This window comes from Calidris pugnax, unplaced genomic scaffold, assembly GCF_001431845.1.
Source record: "Calidris pugnax isolate Ruff unplaced genomic scaffold, ASM143184v1 scaffold76, whole genome shotgun sequence".
Lineage (NCBI taxonomy): Eukaryota > Metazoa > Chordata > Aves > Charadriiformes > Scolopacidae > Calidris > Calidris pugnax.
The window spans coordinates 1-22,813 of record NW_015090827.1 but is presented as its reverse complement, the minus strand read 5'-3'; the positions used below and the strand labels follow the sequence as shown (position 1 = coordinate 22,813).

The 22,813-nt window shown below is 40.6% G+C and overlaps 1 protein-coding gene across 9 annotated transcripts in view; it reads right to left on the bottom strand.

Moving 5' to 3' along the window:
- The window catches only part of AKAP9 (A-kinase anchoring protein 9), a 120,539-nt gene extending 106,570 nt beyond the window's left edge, over positions 1-13,969 (bottom strand). For 8 of the 9 annotated variants that reach the window (XM_014940243.1, XM_014940245.1, XM_014940247.1 and 5 more), the window contains exon 1: positions 13,575-13,798. In XM_014940243.1, the coding sequence (XP_014795729.1) occupies positions 13,575-13,622 (48 nt within the window). In that variant the 5' untranslated portion in view covers positions 13,623-13,798. Of the gene's footprint in view, positions 1-13,574; positions 13,799-13,925 lie in introns of those variants that run through there. The other variant, XM_014940241.1, reaches the window with a different exon arrangement.
- Positions 13,970-22,813: the final 8,844 nt, after the last annotated feature.

The following is a 22,813-nucleotide window of genomic DNA, read 5'->3' as shown; positions in this document are numbered from 1 at the left end:
CACATAACATCACCTTTTTTTTTTTTTTTCCTTTTTTTTTTAATCACTGAAGGATCCTGTAGACTACTATTACATCCCAGTAATGAAATGGAAATTTGAAATTCCTCCTTTCTGCCACTGGGAAAGCATGTGAACTTTCCTCTAGCATCTTCTTTTATGCTGCTATGGTTTCATGAGTTTTCTGTCAGCTCATTTCTCCAGACTGTTGAGGTGTTCTGGTTTCGGCTAGGAAAGGGTTCATTTTTTTTCTAGCGATCACTGTGAAAGGCATGTCAATAATACCTACTGGTTTTAGTTGTTGTTAGGTGATATTTACAGTACTCAAGGACTTATTTCAGCTTCCCATAGAAGAACAGACAGCACAATGGAACATCCAATGAAACATTCCATTCCATAGACATCATGCTCAGTATATAAATGGGAGTTAGTGGGGGAGGAGGGGGGCGGGAATCCATGCTCATTGCTTGGGAAGGTGACAATTCACCAGGTGGTGAGAGTGACCCATGCCATTATCATTATTGTTATTGTTATTTTTCCTTTCTTGTTATTGTTTTGATTAAACTGTCTTTACCTCAACCCACAATTGGGTTTTTTCCTCCCTTTACCCTCCTCTTTTTTTTTTTCCCCCTCTTCTCCCCACCTCCTTCTTGGCGGGGGTGGTAGAAGAGGGGGTTGAGCAAGCAGTTGTGGGGTTCTAGTTGCTGCAGGGGTTAAACCACGACAGAAGATCTCTCTGAAAAGAAGCCCTATGCTTCAACGATAACCACTCTCCGTAGCTTAGTATCATCCATGAATTTGCTGAAGGCACCCTCCTTCCTACTCTCCAGGTCATTAATAAAAACATCAAACAGTAGCAGCCACAGTTTCAACATCCGAGGATCACTACTGGCCACCATAGTGGCCATAGCTGATACAAAGCTGGACTTTGTATCAGCACCCTTGAGCATAGCAGTCCAGATACAGTTTTCTGCCCACCTTGCAGTCCACCTCTCCAAACCACCCAACACTAGCTTGGTTACAAATAGCCTCTATCAGATCACAACAAATGCCTTCCTAAACTCAAGGTAAACAGCATCCCCCATTCTCTCCCGATCTACTGAGCCACTCAGCTCATCATAGAGGACAATTAATTTGCCCTTGATAAATTCCAGTCATGCTCTTGCCCTTCATATGCCTGAATGTGGCTTCCAGGGGGATGTGCTCCATGATCCTCCTGCAGACCACAGCCGGGCTGACCTTCCTATAGATCCCCAGATCCTGCTTCTCGCCCCTCTTGAAGATGGTCTGATGTTTGCTTTTTCCCCTGCTCATTTGGAATCTCACAATGACCTTTCAAAGATGAGCAAGGCAAAACCCTTGTAATGATAGAAGGCAGCTCCTGCAGGATACTTGGATACATTACACTCAGTCCCATAAAGTTGCTTAAGTGGTCTCCAGCTTGACCCTCTGTCCTGCAGATACATTGCTTACATGTCCTTCTGCCCCAGATCGTTTATCAAGATCATTTTGAATTCTAAGCCTCTTCACCGTGTTTGCCACCCACCTCAGTTTAGAACTGTCTACATACAACCACATATTCTTTCCACTGCTAATAATCAAAATACTGAGTGACAGAGGCCCCCTGAAAGACCACCTACTTTGAGTAAGCCATTAAAAGCAAAAATAATGCTAAGAACAACTTTTTATTCACTTGTAACCACCAAATGATGATTGTACCAACACTGTCTTTAGTTTGCTTAGAAGACCATGTCAAAGTGTCAAAAATCTTAATATCGACTTTCAGCATGAAGTTCCGTCTGAATCAGCCCTAGTTAACTAAATATGTTCTCATATTAACAGTTGTGCAGATCCCTAAGGACACTAATGTTGACAATTCATTTAAAAAGCAATCTTTTGTCAGTCTTTTGAGACTCCCTAATGAGTATAAGCAAAGTCTTAGTGATGACTGCAACCTTGGTTATGGTGTATTATCAAGCATCAACGTGGCTTCCAAGGGGCCAGGGTTGGGGGTAATCAGCTGTTTCTCATAAATCATGAATACAGATTAGAATCGCACAAGAAAAATCCTGACGCCTAAAGAAAACTGTAGTCAGGCAATTGCTGCTTCTTGTGGGATCCTAATCAACACTCAATCCAGCTCACATAGTTCACTCTTCCACAACACTGCAAATAGTCAGCTACAAGTTCTAATTAACTTAAAAGACTACCATTTCTAGAGTATAGGGCTTTAAAGATGCAGCAATATTAAGACGCCTAACAAAACGCATGGAGAGAATATGTACTGAAAAACCTTTGTCCAGACTTCTCTATGTAGCTAACGCAAGAAAACTCAAATCACAGAATCATTTGCCATTTCTGGTTTGTGTTGATGGTGCAAGAAAGGGGTTGCAGCCCACTGCGTGTTTTCCCTGATCCGCAGGACTCCTACACTTCACAACAATGCATGTATTTCTTTCCTCCTGCACTGCAATATTTAGTCTATATACTACATGAGGAAGAAGAGTTCCTTACAAATTGGCTGAAAAGGGCTGAAGAAACAATCTTGTAGATGTTAGAATCAACTATCAGTTTACTTTGAGTCTCTATTACTGCTTATATTACCCCGATACATGTAAATTTAACTTTTTCCTCCTAAGAGAAAAAAGGAAAGAATTTACAATAGCAAGAATTTTACTCTGCTGTAAGCCATTTTAGTTTTATTTATGTAGAATACATCTAGTTGGTTTTTTTTCTCTGCTTCACACTGTGTCCTCTTTAATAAAAATGTATCTATGTCAGAGATATTTAAAGATCAAAAATTCATGGAATCATCAAGAGTTGGAAGGGACCTCTAGAGATCATCTTGTCCAACTCCCCTATCAAAGCAGGATTGCCTAGAACACATCACTCAGGACGGCATCCAGGTGGGTCTGGAAGATCTCCAGAGAAGGGGACTCCACACCCTCCCTGGGCAGCCTGTTCCAGGGCTCTGGCACCCTCACTAGAAAGAAGCTTTTCCTCATATTTGAGTGGAACTTCTTCTGTTCCAGCTTATGCCCATTGCCCCTTGTCCTATTGCTGGAAACCATTGAAAAGAGTCCGGCTCCAACATCCTTCAACCCACCCCTTAGGTACTTGCAAGCATTAATAACGTCTCCCCTCAGCCTTCTCTTCTCCAGGCTAAAGAGTCCCAGCTCTCTCAGTCTTTCCTCACCAGGGAAATGCTCCAATCCTTTAATCATCTTTGTTGCCCTACATTGGACTCTCTTCAGTAGTTCCCTGCCCCTCTTGAACTGGGCAGCCCAGAACTGGAGGCAGGATTCCAGTTGTGGCCTCCCCAGTGCAGAGCAGAGGGGGAGAATGACCTCCCTCGACCTACTGGTCACACTTCTCCCTGTGCACCCCAGGATTCCATTGGCCCCCTTGGCAACAAGGGCACATGGCAGACTCATGGATAGTTTACTATGCACCAGGACCCCCAGATCCTTCTCCTCAGGAGTGCTTTCCAGCAGGTCCATCACTAACCTATATTGATGCCTGGCATTCTTCCTCCCCAGATACAGGGAAGATTGAGAAACAACAACCACTTTAAAAGGTAGAAAGAGTATATAGAGGAATGGAATAAAGCACAGAAAGATCTGAATCATTTGCTCATATTTAATTTCTCATTACATACGAAGTTTGAAAGAAAAAGGCAACCTTGAAATGAACAGGCTATGTCTAAATAAGACTTTATGAATACCCAACACAGGATTATATTTTTTTTTTTTTCTAATTGATGAGTGCCATGGAATTGATACAGAATTTGAGAGGTTACAATCAGTTTTTCAGATACAGATCAACAGTTTAAATTCTATTCAAGCTAAGCAGGGACTAACAGCCACTCCTTGTTAATAAACACAAGTGACGTGGTGACTTCCACCCAGTTTTCAAAGGCAATCTTTTCACAAATGTTAATGCTGGGATTTTCTAAGTAGTCTGGAGAATTGAGCTACATTTTTAGGAGATTACTCGTAGGCATTCTGGCCACCTCTGTGGTCCAACTCTGTGGAGAAACTGAACAAAACTTTAGATTTTCTTTTTAAAAAATGTTTGTGGGATTTTCTTTGTAATAAATTGTAAAATACTTTAAACCAAGTAAAATTCAGTTGCACTTCACCGTTTTCCCACCGTGTTTATATTATTTTTAAACGAATTCATACCATGTGGCATGTCTGGCACTGAATGGACAGAGTGAGAATAAAGCCCCCAAAGTCAGTAGGTCTGTGAGAGACAGCTCTGTGAGGAGCCGAGCAGACATAAGGAAAGAACCAATTGCTTGAATTTCATGCTCGGTGTACAAGATTTGACAGGTCTGTATTATTCTGACAGGCTTCTGTTACTTTTTACACACTGCTGAATCATGAGAGAAAAGCAAGCTCACAAAGACACCGACACTGCTCACAAAACTCCAGACTTGTCTGTGGATTTCACTTTTTTCTTTAAAGTAAAAGCGAATTCCCGAAATATATTCCAAATAATGAAGACAATCTAGGAAACACACCACCCTTTGAGGAATCTTGTATCAGGATTTCCATTATCTCTTTAAACATAGCAAACTATGCCAGCTAGCACAACATACTAGTAAACAGACCAGGACTGGGTTTTCTTATTGTTATGGAGCATTATCTGTAATATCAAGATATTTCTCCTTATACATTTTAATTGAAAATATATATTCTCAATTTATGGTACTAATGTTGAATCAGCTACCTCACTTAGACAATATAAGTGGGTTTCAGAACACTGAAATATTTCCCCCTTGTTTTATGGTTGGACACAGGAGCTTTCTCACAGAGAAGTAAGAGTTTAAGGACAAATACAAACTTCAGAAACCAAAACCAGGATTAAGGGATAACCACTTCTGTTAAATCATCGCCTACCAGTGAAGTCAGATTTCAGCAAACTCTTACGGCACTTACTCTGCTTATTCTCTGTAACACCTCTTTTATCAATATTTGCACAGAAACATACTCAGTTCCAGAATCCCATCTACTCCACCTCTTCAACTCGACCAGTCTTCTTGGCTGTACTGCTCAGGAGTGCAGTTTTAGAGATATGTTGTAATTTTGCCATGGCAGTACCTTTTTCATCAAATCTATGCTTTTCCCCTGGAAATATCACCAAAATGGTATACATTCTCTTTGAAATTATTATCTCCAATTGTAGAGAGTCTTAAGATTTTTTCATGTTTTGAGATTTAGAAGCATGATCCAGGAATCACAGAATGGTTAGAGTTGGAAGGGACCTTAAAGATCATTGAGTTCCAACCCCCTGCCATGACTTTTCAAATATAATGGAAAGCAGCTTACCAATTTCATCAGCCAGCCCCCTCAGGACCTGTGGGTGGACTTCATCAGGTCCCATGGACTTATGTACCTTCAGGTTCCGTAGATGGTCCTGAAGATCACTCCCTCACTTTCCTAAGCTTAGTGTTTGGTTTCCAGAGACTCCCATTCTTTTACTCAGCTGACAACTACTGAATTTGTTCTTTTTCAGAAGCGGAGGGAAGCTGCAAGACTGACTCCTCACTTCCAAGAAACTAAGAATTCTAAGAAATCTTACCATTTTTATTCATTATTCTGTCTTTTCTCCATTGGTTGTAGTATATAATATAATTTCTTGAGAAGCCAACATTTTATGTGGGAAAGCAGATTAAGGTTTCTTTCGAGAAACAGGAACATGAGAACTATCAACACAATATGACATGCCAGCACTTTGCAGTCAACATACAAGCGTCTCATCAGCATAAATTTCAAAGTATATTTACTTTATACTTCAGCATAGCAGCCAGAGACTGCAATTATCAGATGCATTTCATTGAACTGCGGTACATTTATTAATGTGTCTTTGCAAATTCAAAATGTCACGTTAGCTAGTACCAGTAACAAAATTACTTTGAAACAAATGCATAGCAATACACTGACATCTCTAGCTATGAGGCAGATATTTAAAACAGAGTTTTCAGCCCCTAAATTAGATTTCCAACACCTGTGTTATTAGTATATAATCTTATATTGCAATATGAAGTAGGAAAACAAAGTCTGACCTACTACAGCAGCCTTTTTTCTTTTGTCCTCATTTTCGTCAGATTTTTTACTATTCCAAACAATAAGATGCTATAGTAACATCTATTATTCTGCAGTTAATATCTCTGTACATCAATATTTAAAAGCACCTACTTGTTTGATTATTTCCTGTGGGGGAAAAAGTACAGGATCTTCTGTTAACACCTACACATGCCAGAAGGTCCGATCTCCTTTGCTTGAGTATCAGATACACTTCACTGAAAGTACTTTAGAAAGAATTTGTGGTGGTGATCAAGCTATTGCCAAATCAGCATAAACAAACAAACTTGTCTAGATACTGTTGTAATGGAGGGAAACAAAGGTCTCAGCTCCATTTTGCTATTGCAACACCCATACTAAGAAAATAAGTAGTTGGAAAGCAGACCATAGAAATGAGGGAGATGCTAGTGCTGAAATGGAGAAAGTCTTGAATGCAGGCAAAGAGCAACTTTGTGCTTTCTTTTCTGCAATTCCTTTTCTTTACACAGGGAGCAGCAAGAAAACACTTTGAATTGCAATTTTACAATGCAAGTTTTTGCTCTCAAAGCGCTACTAACAATACTGTGTTGTCTAATAAGACAGTTCTCTGTTTTTGTGACATTCACTGGGCATCTTGTATTAAAGACCAATTTTCTCTAAACTGGCTACAGTACAAAGTTTATTTTGAGGTGATACTTATCTGCATCCTCAGAAGAAAGCGAGTATTAGTTTAAGCTCATTCTACCTTGCATCACTATTGTAAAGCAGACAGCTATTTTAGAACTTTGAATAAAAGGGTATATTGACAATAACATTTAAAACAAATAATCAAGCCCTGTATCGAAAGCAAGAAGAGATCTCTGGAATGAAGGAAATAGAGATCAAAACCAGGAAATAGAAGAAAAACTACGAACACCCTTAAAAATACGAAGAGTTCTAGTAGTGCCAATTCAAAACAGAGATGAAATCCCAGATTTCAATTCAAGTAGTTTTTGTTTTGGTTTGGTTTTTTTTTTACAAGGACCAAATAAAGTCCAGAAGAAACTTGAACACAAAGGGAAAAAAACAAACTTTTTTTTTTTAAGGGAAAAAGAATACTGAGAAAACTATAAAGAACAGGTAGTTGTATTATCCTCAACAATTAAGTTCTACTAAAAAGCTCAGCATTTAAGCTAGTCATCCCATTTTTTCCGCTATTAGAAACAGAATCTGTCTTGAAAACGGTTTCACAGATTACCTTTCCATTCAATTTCTCATCCAAGTTTGTGAACACCCCAGTAGCAATAAACTAGATAGATAAAATATATTTACATCTCAAATGTATATAAATCATTTTTCCTATGATAAAATGCAGAGATATCCACTGCTTTGAACAGAAATAAAAGCATGCACAGTGAGGTGAGCACCTTGCTTTTTGTTTCTCTCATGTCTCTACTCAATTACTGCCCCATCTGCTTTTACGCAAAGAATTTTAAAAACACAGGTTTTCTCTCCAGGGTAACATTTAGTGCTTGTATGTGTGATTTTCCCTGCAAGACAAAACCCGGTTCTTAAGCTTACTCATGTTCATAATCAAAATACAGACAATTCCCCAAACCTCTTATTTAGAATTGACAGAGATGCAAAGGAGAGGGAATGACTTGAAACCTGTAAAAGACAAAGAGGAGCTAAAAAACCCAACAATTTCAGAAGGGCCTGCAAGAAGAAACAGCTTAGCAATAGAAAAGAGGAATGCTTAGGAATTAATATAGGGTGTGAGGATCGTCATGTGCAAGAAAAAGGGCACTCTAGAGTAAATTGTGTTAAAGCCCATTTCTTCATTTTAGGATTTTTTTTATAGTTCCACTGCACTCTCCTGCTTTGTTATAGACAAAGATATTAGGCAAGTTTCCATTCACATCGGTTGAGCCAAACTCACCCACTCCACCAGGATGAAGATGATTCTTCCCCTCTGGTCTGGTGAGACTCCAGCACTGTGTCCAGCTCTGGAGCCCTTGGCACAGGAAGGACATGGGCCTGGTGGAGCGGGGCCAGAGGAGGCCACGGAAATACTGGGAGGGCTGAAGCCCCTCTACTGTGAGGACAGGCTGAGAGAGTTGTGGGGATTCAGCCTGAAAAAGGCTTTGGGGAGACCTTAGTGGGGCCTTTCAGTACCCAAACGGGGCTTATAAGAAAGACTGGGACAAACATTTTAGCAGGGCCTGTTGTGATAGGACAAGGGGTAATAGTTTTAAACTAAAAGAGGATAGATTTAGACTAGATATAAGGAGGACATTTTTCACAATGAGTGTGGTGAAACACTGGAGCAGGTTGCCTGGAGAGGTGGTAGACACCCCATGCCCTGAGCACCCTGGTGTAGTTGAAGGTGATCCTGCCCACAGCAGGGGGTTTGGACTAGATAACCTTTAAAGGTCCCTTACAACCCAAATTATTCTACGATTCTTTCCAAGAGACTCTTGAGAGTTAGCCTAGACTCACCTCCAGTTGCTTCCTCTCTTGTCCATTAATATGCACACAGCATCTTCAGATATAGATGTAACCCAGCATCATTCTCATTCTGGAAACTTTTAGCCCATGAAGTTGCTCTCCTCCATACTTTGTGAAAAGTGACAGCAATTACTAGGGCTTTATGATGAAATTAGCACTTTGCAATATGGATGAATACGACTTCTTATTTTTAGAGAAAAGCTGAGTAAGAAAATGCAGACTGAAAAGGAAGTTCTTGCTTTTCTTTTTAATTTTTTTAAATTAAGGATTCTCTTTAATGTTTTTTGTTACAATTATTTGAGGCAGACAGAGGATAAACAAAATGAACAGTCTACACCTGAAAGTAAAAGATATGTTAGTAGGGTAGTTCTTTAATGAAATGTAAAGTTTAGATGTATTTGCCTTCTGTGATGAAAAACTCTTAATAACCACTGAGATACCGCTTCTTTTCTCTTTGGGCAAATTAAAGGGAATTTACAAGGACTGTGTTTTACAAACACAATCTATACGTTGAATTCTTCTGGACTTTACAAACTATAGCTTTAATCACTGTGGCACATAATTATTCCATGCTTTGCTTGAGTCTTTTATTTAAAAAAACAGCAACTGATAACAGCTTTCCTTGAGAAATCCAAAACTTCTCAGTCCGAAGAGGCAGAGACAGTGAAGTAAAATCTTCTTCTCTCCTCAAAAGAGTAAGATGTCAGAATGCAAACAAACATTCTCAGACTCTTTAAGACAAAGCTACTTTAATATTACATATCATTTTCAGCCACCTGAAATATTCATATGCATGACCAGAAGACAAAACACACGATTATTCCTTTTTACTATTCAATTTGGGAAGAATGACTTGACAAACTACTCATACAACCTGCAATATTTGTCCACTGAGTGCCATGAGAGCTTCCCAAACCAACTTCACTGTTCTGTCTGCTCAGTGATTCTCTGGTATAGATCAAAAGCAGTCAGTCGCCCTGTGACTCGAGCATTCTGTGCTCAATTGTTTAACTAAACCAGTTCCCTGATTTCTTAAGGGTCTTTGACAATTACATGATGTCTTCAAACACCTCAACAAGAACGTATTACAAATATACATAGAACCTTTGAAAACCAGGATATTAAATTATGCATTTCTAACATTAGACCTGAAATCCTAGACCAACCTGAGAGAATTTACAAAGTAAATTAGTATCTTTCCCTCTCTCAACCCTTCTACAAAAAAAAAAAAAAAAAAAAAGTGTAAATTACAACAATGAAATAGAAGAAGTAAAGAAAATATACTGTAATGATAATGTATGCATGTATTGTGGCAATACATTGTAACAGATTATTAGCCAAAAAATTGACTGCGATGATTTGGCAACAAAGGTGTTTGATTTGCAGCTCCAGGCTTCTAAAGACCAATATTTGGAAAAAAAAAAAAAAAAAAAAAAAAAAAAAGGTATACAGCTAGGGAGCATGCCTTTCGTCAACACAAATTTTAACAGGAGCAACACACGTATTTAAATATTTTGCAAATAAAATTTCAGTACTGTAAAATGGACCATTCTGTTAATGCTTGCTATTGATAGTTTCATATGTCTTCATTTTACCAGTTATCATAGCTGTACGTTTCATGTATGGGTGTGTATATAAATTAAATGAAAATATTTTTTAAAATTTCAAAAGCTTTACCAAAATACTCTCAGCCATTTTCTCACAAATGAACCTGAGTCCCAAGTGGTTTTATTCTGAAGCTAGCAAACTACTCTGTATACTTCTGAAAGTTGATCAAAGCGGTGCAACATCCTGGTAAAAAAAGCCAGCTACTGAGCTGTTAAATACATACATAACATTAACATACCCAACTACTATAAATAGTACCTACTGCAATGTCAGATGAGATTTCCAACCAAACTGATGCACATAGACATGCACACGTTCTATATGTGTATATAAATATCACACCAAGATCTCCAATCAGCATCCTCTGTAATCTCAGGCCACTAACAATATTCTAGAATCCCTTCAGCAAGGCATGTAAGGTATCTGATTGATTTCTAAGTTCACTGTGTTTTGGGCCACTGGTCAACTTAACAACACGTGCATCTGTATTTCTTTTGCTGGCACACATGTTCTCCTTTTCACTTTCCATCACAGCCAACCCTGTTTCCCTTAACTAGCTTTTTTGACATTTTTCTTGCTCCACCGTCATTAGATCGAGATCTAAGACCAAGAAATTGCTTCTTTAGGGAGAAGGAAGTTCTATAAAGGCACAGAGAGGCCATTTTCATTCGATTTTTCAAATGATGTCCTGGCGACGGCTGTGTTTGCACTGAGACCCGTTCTGTCAGGTTTGAGTACACTTAACATCAAGGTATGATTCACGATACAGCTTCTCATTTCCAGTAATAGTAAAGGAGGACTCAAAAGAAACTTCCATTGCAGAAAATCCATTTACAGTACACCTCTCTGTAAAAGATCTATGTTGGGAGACAGCGTCTTAAGAAGACATCATGAATAAAGGAAAAGAAAGTTCCATTGTTTTCACACAATTCACACAAAACCAAACTCCACAGCTTGCCTACTCAAAATGATTGCTTTACAGAAAGTTCATATTGCTTAAAATGCACATACTGAGATTTGGTAGTGTTACCTACCTAATTTTTGAGAAAAAAAAACAACAAACACAATAAAACAAACAAGAATCTAAGTCCCAATTTCAGATAATAATTCCACTGTTAGCAATGTACCAGCCACCTCCATGGCACCTACTAGACTCTTCTACTGGCCTCCCAACTGCCTCCCAACATTCACACTGCAGTTTATGTAACATCTTATTTTATTTAAAATCTATCATTTCAGGCAGATTTATGAAGGTATCTGCGGTACAGCAATACCTGAGCTTTTAGCACAGCAACAACGCATACTTTAATACACTTTTTCAGCCATTTTATTTAAACAACCCTCAGTGGTTTGGCTAAAAAGTTTTTTGGATGCTTGTTGCTGTGGTTTGCAGAAAATACTCACTGGAACCAAGCAATTTTAGGAGACATCCTGATCATGTTACTGTGAACACGCTTGTACCCTTGAAAAAGAGAAAAGCAACAGCAGGAGCAACTCCTGCTTCCATTCGCTGCTAACACAATTTCTTTTCTGCCTTTATCAGTGACACTTGTCACTGGAAGACTGTGACCTAGTCCCCACAGTACAACAGATTTAATTGCATCATTCACATGTATAAAAAAGGGTAAAAAGTACACTGAACACCAATGAAAAATCTGAAAAGCTAACACTGCTTTTACAGTCCCTTCCCACGTAAATCACATGTAGCTTTAAAGGGTTATAATGACTTAAAGCACAAGGAATGTTTAAAAGCATAGAATATGAAAGTCTTCAGGTGAATACTTAGAAGAACATCACTAGGTTTTAGTCAGAAAAGACTAGAAGAAGGGTGAGAGTTATGACAGTGCTCCTAAAATACATTAGTAAAGTGTATAAATGTCTTGTCTCAAAGTAAGAGGAAAGCCATTGAATTCCTGCTGGAGTCCTGGCTTTTGTTTCACTTTTCAGTAATTGTCATTCACTTTCTGTGTTAATTGCAGGCCAACATGGGCAAAAAAATATAAGTTCTCATGATAAATTCTTCACTGTTGTTTATAATACTGACAAATTCATTTCAACCATTTTCTTTGTGAAATACTTTCTAATTTTCTGCAAATGAATTAGCCAACCTGGCTGTGGCAGAACCTACCACCGCCAGCACCTGATCTGTCCCAGGGCCTTACTGCATGCTATGCCCTACTGCATAATGTTGTGTAAACACCGTTCTTGCTCTAAGCATTTAAGAACAGGTTTTTCTATGTCAACATACAGCCCTATCTAGGAGAGTTTCCCAGTGCACCTTTTCAATGCCCTTCAAAAGAAACAAAACCACACCAAGTTACAAAGTTTTTGTCTAATACAGCAAAATACCTATTCAATACCTCACAGCTGAACTACATTCTCTTTTCCATAGACCACATAACCAAGACACTGATGTTTCACAGTTTCACCTCGGGATTGTCTGCTCATTGCCTGTACTATTAGCTCCTGTATCATTAGCACGACTGACTCACAAACTTCTAAACTCTTACCATTTTGCAATGACTGCTGGAAGGAACCAGACGACAGAAAATGTCAAAACACTACTTTTATCTTATCTTCCTGCGAATGCCATTAATTATCTCATTGACCACACCAAAGCTCTCTTTGAAGTGGAGATTCTCCTAGAGCTCGGTAACTCCGGTCTGGTGCCCGGAAGGCGCAGTGCTTCACAGCCGGTGTGCGCCGAGCCATGCTTAAAGAGTAAAAGGATAAGCTCCCTGATTAACACCCCTTGGGTAAAGCCGCAGGGCACCGTCTGCGCCGCCTGACAGAGGCGGGAGGCGGCGAGCGGACGGGTGTGCGGGCGGCGAAGGCCGCAGGGCGCCCACTCCCCCACGGCCCGGCGCTTCTAGCCAAGGGGTGAAGGCCCCTCACCGCATCGCTGCGGACATCTCTAACGTTCTGCCTCCTGAGGCGCCCTCACGGCATTAGCACCGCACCGAGGAACAGCTGTCGCTTCTATAGACTTCCTTAAAGGTTTACGGGGAGTTTCCCTGGCGTACGAGGCAAACGGAATTTGTGCCGCGGCTGCCAAGCGGTAAGGAGGCGAGCCCTCCTCCTGCCCGGCTCTCCCTCCGCCCGGCCCCCGCAGCGGGGGGGCGGCCCGGCCCGTCACCGCCGGACCCTGCCACGGGTACCTGTGGCGCTCGCCATGCCGGGCCCGCTGTGGCCCCGCGGGCCGGGCCGGGGAGCCCCGCTCGACCCCGCGCCGCCCCCAGACCAGCGGGGGGAGCCCGGGGCGCGCAGGGAGGGCGGCACAAAGCGCCTCCACCGCCCGCCGCTTTGTTCGCGGCGGGGCCCCGAGCTGAGCCCCCCGGCCCGGCCCCGCTGATTTACCTTCCCCTGGCCTCACCGCGCTCCCCTCGGCCTCCCCGTCACGCCGTCGCCTCCTACCTTGGCTTTCCCAGCCTCCAACTTCTTCAGCCGCTCCTCGTCCTCCATGGCGCCTATACGGGAGAGCAGAATGTTATCAGCGGCGGGAGGCGAGGTCCACCCTGCCCCTTCCCCTCAGCAGGGGCGCACACGACCGCAGTCCTGTCTCTGTCCCGCCTCACAGCAACGACAGCTGCCGTGGCAGGGCCACCGGCGCCGCCATCTTCCTCTCCACGTAAACACGCGGCCTGGGAAAGTGACGTAGAACCCCCTGCTCCTCCTCCTCCCCGGCCACCGGGGCCCGGCCGCGCCCGGGGCCGCCGCAGCGGGGTCCCGCCGGAGCCGTCCCCGGAGGAGCGGGGCTGCACCCACCCGAGGCCGAGGGGAGACCACCAGTGACAGCCACCGCGGGCAGAGCGGGGAGGAGGGGGGCGGCGGCGGGCACACCCCCCTCCACGCCCCTTCTCGCTCCGGCGGAGAGAAGGGAGGGGGCGGGGGGGGGAAAATGTGTCTCTCCCCACAAAAGAACTGCGGCGGGAACGCGCCTGTAGTTGGCTGCGGGTTTGTGTGAGACAAAGGCCTGAGCAGACAACACCCTTCTGCCGCCCTCGCAAATCCCACCGCCCCGGCTGCGGGGCTCATTCGGGCAGTTTGGATTTTTCCGAAGTGTTTTTTTGCCCCTGCGTACGGCTCTCCAGATGGCGCTTCCCATCCCCTGGATCCGGCGCTTGGAAATGCAGCAAGGAGCCTTTTCACCGTGTGTGGCAGACTATGGAAGGATGACAACAAAGGATGTGTAGCCTCCCTGCTTAAATTACTTAATATGCATTTGTCGTGCCAGAGGAGTTGAAATAGGTGTGCTAAGATCACAATGGGGAATATGGCACATGGCAATTAAATGCTAATACAATTTCTAGTCCTCAGCGTTCGATTCAAAGCAACGTTCTGGGATTACCTCGTATCGTCTACTAAACGTGTGCCTTGCAAGGCTAATCGCAAATTTGAATTGCGTGTTGGCGATGTGCTTTTTCTTTCAGTTACCCCCGGAGTGGGTTCCGTTTGTGGTGGTGCCATGGGTGGCACAGGCTCACACATTGCTGGCAAGGCTCTTGCTGAGAGTGTGTTAACAGCTGCATGAGAACAAGCAGTTTCCTTGTTCTGCATTTGGAATCATTCTGCTTTATTACATGCAAAATCTAGAATCTTTCTGAATTAACTTAGATCTTGTCCTTGCAGCTTTTTAACACAATTCATTTAGTGTACATTCTTTACTCGCTTGAATTTTCAGCAGAGACCAGATATGCCCAAAACAGAAAAAATGCCAAAAGAAAACATTATTGCACAGTGTTCCTGACCAGGACTAAGACAAAAAATATTAGGACTCCTAGCAGCTGACTCCCACACCCATATTACTGCCAAAGTAAACTAAACCTACAGTCTGAAATTTTTAAGAATTTTCCACTCCTAAAAGGCATTACATTTCATGAAAAAGTCTGAAATAATTTGTTGATCAGTACATGTAATGTGCATTCCTGTATTTACAAAACAATGTCCTCAACCTTCACTCAAAAAGGAAATGAATGCTATTTATGTCAAAAGAAGAAAATGCCATCCATGGTAATGAATGACAAATGTCTGCAATTTACTTTGTTCTGTATTTGCAGTAAGCATACGCTTCAATTACAGTTCTCAGACTTTGCTATTTCACTAGAGGAAAAGCATGTTATGGAGAAAAACAGCAAGTGAAAACAAAATTAATAATAAATTAAAGAGGAAATATTTTTACAGAAATACAAATTTATTTGACTTTGTTCCTTAAAAAATATGTTCTCCAATCAGTAAAAGAAAGTGATTTACATGAAGCCTGTACAAATGGAAGTTTTCCCCAGCAATTGCAAAGCCCCAGAGGCCCCTGAGAGAAAAATAAGTCACCTTGTCTGTGCCAATGACATTACTCTTGGCTGATGGAGGCCATCATCACAGAACTAGCGGTTAAGTGTCAGTAAAACTTCACACAGGCATGACACTATGATAGTAATTTCTTAATCACTAAATATTCCATTTAAGAGATAATTACAAACTTCCCAAACCCTGTAATTAAATGGGTTCTTGAGTTAATGCTAAGTATGGATGGACCTAATTTTCCTCTCACGTACAGACTTATATCCATGTAATTCTAATGGATTTTAGTAACAACACCTAATTTATGACAATGAAAGACATGAAGATCAGACTGACAAACTATAATAGAGTACGGTGGAAGTTACTACTGGATAAAATATCGCAGGGAATAATATTTCCTTATTCTTTCAACATTAGAAGAACAGGACTTTCCTAGGAAAAGAAATAAAATCCATGCAGTATGATTTCCTACTTCAGCTATTTAAACTCCTATTTTATCATTTATGTAGGGCGAGCTGACTGGAATTCACAACACAGCCAATTAAACTTTCAGTTACAGAAAGACATTAATCTTACTTGCTTAACTGTCAGAATTGACCAATATTGTTCACTTGCCTAAGAATGTGAGATAGTGCCCAAGAGTCAAGCTAATAACTGTTTTAGAGATCGATTAACTTGCTAGCACTCATTGAATTCACATAAGTTAAACATGTGTAAACTGTTTTCAACAGAAGATATGTGAAGTGAACCAAATTAACACCATAGAACATACAGATCATTCTCCAAAATAGGGATGATTGGTGTTTTGCCCCAGGCTTACTTTTATATACTAATACACTGATTATTGGAAATGTTCATTAAAAACTGCTTCAAATATCAGACCTAGTTTTTAGTTGTGTTTGCCTGTAAACAATGACAAAGGCCTCTTCACTTAGGCATTTTCTCTGTTTCCCCTTCTGTTTCCTGTATTCACTGTTCAGTGAAGATATGCCTGGTGAGTCTCATCGTGGCGCTTTAGTGGACTGAGAAGCCAAAAGATGAAGCCTAATGACCACGTGTGATAAAGTCACAAAGTTCTGGTTGGGAAATTCAAGTTCTGTCAGTGGCCACTGAAGCCAGAATCACAGGGCTGCCAGACCGTAACATGCTGCTGGTAAATCACGTGTAAATAAAACGCAAAAATTAGAAAATATCACAGGCCTAAACCGATGATACAACCTCTTCTGGCAACTAAGGGGCTCAGATATTGTGTGTTCTCAGGTGTCGTAATTATCAGCAATACCACTTAATAATGAGACTATCCAACTCTAATTTATTTCCTTCAACAAAAATTACATATTGGAATGGAAGACTCCTACATGAACTGTGTAAGATTCTCTGAATGAGCTTTCTTAAGAGAGCAACAGATGTGTTTAATTGCAAATGTCTGTATTTGGTCAACATAACATAGTCCTCGTGCTAATGGATATGCAACCTCTGATAACTTATGTCCAGCAGTTATGCCGTGACACTAGATCTGCTGTACAAAGCCCACCTGACAGGATAACACATTCAGTTATAGTGAACATTAAACGGTCAAGCGTGAAAATAAGAGACATCACCATCTGAGAGGTGACCATGCCAAAGGTTTTATTAGATTGGGACATGCACCTGCTTTCATTGAACCTAGTGGGAGTTCTACAGCTGATTGTACTGACAGGTAGGCAAGGCCTCAGTGCTTACCTGTCATAGTGCCTATAAACCAAAATGATTTGCCTCCACCTCTTTGCACAAAGATTATGAGGTTGACTTAATCACTAGCTTACCTCTGCCTTTGCCACAGTCTGCTGTGCCAGCTCTGTCCCCTACCATCTGCTCTGCAGCTGCACTGGGCATCACCTTGCACTGAGGCTTCCCAGAGTGCTGCTTTGCTGGAGTGGTTGCAGCAGGCAGGTGATTTAGGCAAAATGTGTGAAGTTCATAATTTCAGAGACCCATTGTAGGTACTGCTGAGGGAGGATTACAAAATCATATTAATTTGCTGTTAGTAAGTGCAAGTCAACTCCAGTTTCAGGTAGAACTTGGCCTACTGTATTTGGGTAGTCTGACTAGATGTCATAAAAACATTTTTTTAAGACCTTGGTCACATTCCCCTTAGGGATTTTGCGGTATGTTATTTATTTTAGGACTACCTTGAATCCTGTTAGATAAACAGGCAAGTGTTCTCTTCTTCAAAGCAGGACACAACAAATGCCACTAGAAAATAAACAGTGAGGCTTGGTGGTTAAGTAGTAGGTCAGCTAGTAGGATTTAAAGAGTTTGGTGTGAGGTTTTTTTTCCTTTTGAGATTTACTGGAGAAGCATGGTTGCATGAAAAATTATTAAATAGGGGAGCTGATGAATATACATAGAATCAAAGTCCCATGTATCACCTCAAATTTCTGATCTCTTGTATGTATGTTTTAATAACAAAACAGTGTTTTGAATGAATGTAACAGTAATGAAACAGTATAGGTTCTGAGGATGAAAACAAAATGTTCCAACATAAAAAGAAACAGTGAACAAAAAAATGCAATTTTTAACCCATTTCTGCAGCTGTGAAGTTAGATAAATTTATACTTACAATTGCAAACAGTGTCCCACTGGCGTTTGTCACTGCTCAGCATGCATTTGTCTTCCTAAATTAAAGTAAGTTTTAGCGAGTTTTGTTATAACAGGTGACAGAAGAAATCAGACACTAAAGCATTCCACAAGCATATGTGTTACAGGCATTCACTTAATACATTAATAAAAGTGGGCTTGCTAACATGCTTCGGTCACACGCACTCGAGCCCAACACACAGAAGTGTTTCTCTTGTTTCCAAAATCAGACATTTCCTCTGCTGAAAAGACAATAAAATAACTCATATGAAGCTGTAAAGCACAGATTTCTTGTGATATTACACTAACACATAACTCCTGGAGATGAGTGTCTTTGTTTTCTGAATCCCAGCGTTGTACAGCTATAGTTAGACAAATTTTAAGCTCCACACATCTTTTTTTAGGCATATTTAAGTCTACTCCTTAGCCTTTAATTAAGACAAATACTGTGGTACTTGGTTGCTGCTTTGATGTAAATACTGTAGCTAGGAAGAGGCAAGGCTCTTCAGCTAAGACGTTTTGCAAGATGAATAATTTATTCTGCAGGCATAATATATCAAGGAAGGTAATTTAATACAACCAATTAAGTAAGTGACCCAGAAGCATCAAGCTGTCATTTGATATTTGAGGTATGTACAAAAGATTAATTTCTACCACAATTTATTTATTTATATCAGATATATGTAGAGTTATTAGAGTATACATTTATTTGTAAGTGCTGACAATTGTCCAAGTTTCCATAAAGTCTGAGAACATGATTCTCTTATGCCTACTGCCTATGCAGGTATAGAATCATAGAATCGTCTAGGTTGGAAGGGACCTTAAAGATCATCTAGTCCAATCATCAACCTAACTCTGACAAAAAAATAAATAAGAAATAAGCAATAAAAAAAAAAAATCACTAAACCATATTCCTGAGGACCATGTGTATATATATGGTGAATGTATGATTCTGAACTGTAGCTTTTGTGTGACTTGTAGGAATTTCCCCATAGATATGGGGGAAATAGAATATATTCCAGTTCCGGAATAATAAATTCCATTCTGGAATTATATTTTATTGATAATAAAATCAGTTACCAAAACTGTGGAACTCAATTTTCCTTCCATCTGTCCTGTTATTCCAACAGATAATACATCATTCTGACTGTCCTAGGAAAGTTACAGTGTGCATTACAGCATTAGACACAGCAGCAGCAAAACAGTTTGTCCCTGCCTAATAATAGGCCAGTTAAAAAAAAAAAACACCACACAAAACACCACATTTGGTACCAAGTCACATGTACACAACACAAGAAAATGTAGCACAGTTATAAGCCAAACAGGTTGGGTAAAGCTCTCCTCTGAAATGAGCATTTGTTTTAACCAGAGAGCTACTCCATGTAGCACTCAAGAACATGGTATACAAAAGAAAGCAGAATCAGAAGGAAGTTGAAGGAACCAATGACAGAGCTATAGGTACAAGAGGAAAGCAAGAGAGAGAAACAAGGGACTGAGGAATGGAGAGTCTGAAAGGGAAAGGGAGAAAAAAAATTGAGATGACGCCCAAAGATTCCACAGCGTTGCAGAATTCAGGCAGACTCAAATATACTTCATAAAAAAGGATCACCTTGACCACCTGCAAGGACAGAAGCCCGAGAATCTGAGCAACAATGCATATTGTTCACTCTTGGAATTGCAGGGCTCAGCATTTGTTTGAATAAGGATTACAGAGTAGAAAAGGATGCCATAATTAAAACAGATCTTCAACCTGAATTAACAGATTAGCATTATCAGAACAACAATGCATTTAGAAATTTCATTAGGAAAGGAGCAGCCACAAGTAGCAATTGTCCACAGAAGAGAAACGCAGTGCTTTGAGCATGTTTGACAGAGACGATGTTCTCAAATATGAGAGAGAAAAGGACAAGCGATGAGAGGAAAAAGAAGAGGTTAGCTTGCAGAGTATCCCTGAAGGACACCTGTAAATGGGTGGCACTCACATTGTCAGGTCTCCCCATTCCTGCCTTTTGTATTTTTCTTCAAGTATATTGAAGAACATTTAACCTTTGATAGAAATTAACTTCTTGTCAATGTTGCAGAAACTTTTTACATCAACGGACAGACTTGCAGCTTCTGAAGCCTCTCATCTACTTCAGGTTTGAATCTCAAAGGCATTGGGCAAGAGTGAGGTAGGTATGAGATGCCACACACAGTAACAGAGTGCGTCAAAACAAAAATACTGGAGCAATAGCCACCAGCAAAGGTAAACAGGAGACAGAGTCAGTCTGTTGAAGTCTCAACAAACATGAAATACGGTTTTCCAAAAGTTTTCCAAGACTTCTAAAGAGTCCTAGTTACATGCAATAACTGTGAGGTCTATTGAGCTGAGGCTGGATATTATGGGGTACATAACACAGGAAAGAATTTGCAAGCTGCAAAGGCAATAGTGAAATCAGGCAGTCTCCCAGGACTCCCTGTATATTCAAACCCAGGAAAAAAATGGGATAAATGCTCAAGTCAAGATAAACTTACCTTTTTGTTGTTACCTTGTGATTAGAATTTGGCCTCTTGTCATAAAAGTATCTTCAGCAATCTGAAGAACACTAGATGACTAGATGCAAAACCAGCAAAGTATTCCACGTTGAATAAAATGGAAAAAAATTCAAAATACACAAAGAAACAGAATGCATCCCTAGTACCAGTTGTCACCACACCTGAAAAACATCTTTTCTCCAGACAATTACAAGAATTAAAGCAACAATTTAACTTTTCCATGATCTCATTCTGCCTTTAGAATCATTCCTTATTCCACACCATTTGCGTCAGACTCAAGTATACAACCTTGCAAGGACCAGAACATGTAAGGTCAGGGAGAAAAAACTCTTTTGCCCACACTTAATGAAAACAAGTAATAAAGCTGAACCCAGGGAATAAATAACATATGTTGCAAATAATAGCGAGTACTCACTTCCTGAGGGATTTACACAATAGAGTTCACATGTCAGCAACTGTTTGCCTATAATATAAATTAAAATTGAAAAGACTGAGGTATTATGGAATAGCATTTATCTCAAGATTGTCAGGAGAAGTAATTTCATTTCTTATGATTCATTTCATTTATACGTCAGTGTATTAACTGCGTGCATTATTGATCTTTGCTCCATTCAATTTTAGCTTCTATAGCATGGACAAAGTGATCTGAAAAGTATCAGTCCCGGCTCCTCTTTTTTGTTTTTTGAAGTACAGGAGTGTCTTACACATGTCTGAGGAAAACATCACATAGTATTAGACATCCTATCAAAGGAACACAGTCTAGAACAGGCAACTGCTGTTGAGGAATATGTTACTCTGAAAGTCAGCTTTTCTGGAGTTGGTACTAGAATATCTAGAAAACTGTTTGTCTAAACACTGTGCTTTCCTCTCTGCTTGACTGGAAAAAGGCAAAGATAAAAGCAATGATGACAGCCCTGGTATGCTAAAAAAAAAAGAAAAAAAAGATTGTTAATCAGAGAATAAGGCTGCTACATATCTGGGTGAGACCACCTTTCCAACAGAGAGGGCTGCTTCAAACATATACGAGCTACAGCTGTCACTCCACAGAACCACAAGTCTTCCACTTGAAGACAGCATCATTTGACAGCTGCTGTTAATATGAATGCCATGGATGTCCCGACACTTTCATGTCACAGTCTCTGAGCATAATAAGGAGCCAGGCATTTAAAAAAAATAAAAAAGTAAAAACAAAAAAAATCAGCACCTGCAGAAATCACACTGACACAACAACATTCTCCTAGCTCTGAGATGGTCAATGAGCATGAGCAGCATAGAGGTGAGCCTGGGCTGCTGTCTAATTTTATTTGGATAGGCAGCAGGATTGGTAACTGTTTGAGAATTTTTCTTCACTGTTCGCTAAGCCCTCTCCTATTTTCAGGACGCATCAAGTTCTAAAACCCTGGATAAAGACACTATAAATGGGTTTTACTATGTGGTCAGTCACCTCAGAAGAGAGGGAGAAGAGCAAGTGACAGCATTCTACTTGTTTTGTAGCTCTGATTACAGGCCAGCAAGGTCGGCATCCCACTGAAAAAAGCACTATATAGAGGAAGAAAAAAATAATTACTTTCCCAAGAGTTAACAGTACTCAAGTAATCTGCAAACCAAAGGACAACAAACATGCCTTCTCTTCCACTAATTCTCTCTGGACACAGAGCCAACATGCTCCCAGCAGCTCTAGATTCCCAGGGGGAAAAGACGGTAACCATGTCAGTGGGTGTTCACATCCCAAATTCACACTGTTCTGCACTGCTGGGATCTTCCTGATCTCCATGGCTGCTGCACACAGGCTGCTCTGCACACACAATGGCACTGCCAAACTCAGCATCTTTCCTGTGGAAGGCTGCCACCAGCAGCAACAATCTACTTCTGACATTTAAAATGGATGATCTGACACTGAGCTATTTTCTGGTATTACACAATTTTCTCATAGGCAGTCCTTCCAGTTTGCCCTGATAAAATTTCCACCTTTGCATCGTAATGCTATTTTGATGGCACTGCTTTTTAATTCTCTTGTCTCCACCTAGGAATAAGCATTATTGGCCAAGATTTAACCTAAATATATGCAGATAGCTAAGGTGTTCAGGTGGGACTCTTAACATCAAGTTGCAGGAACTGCCCACAGCAAAGCAATCACAGTCAAATAAAATACACCAATATGACTTTGGGATATCTGAAATGTTTATTTAGTTGGAGGTCAGTAC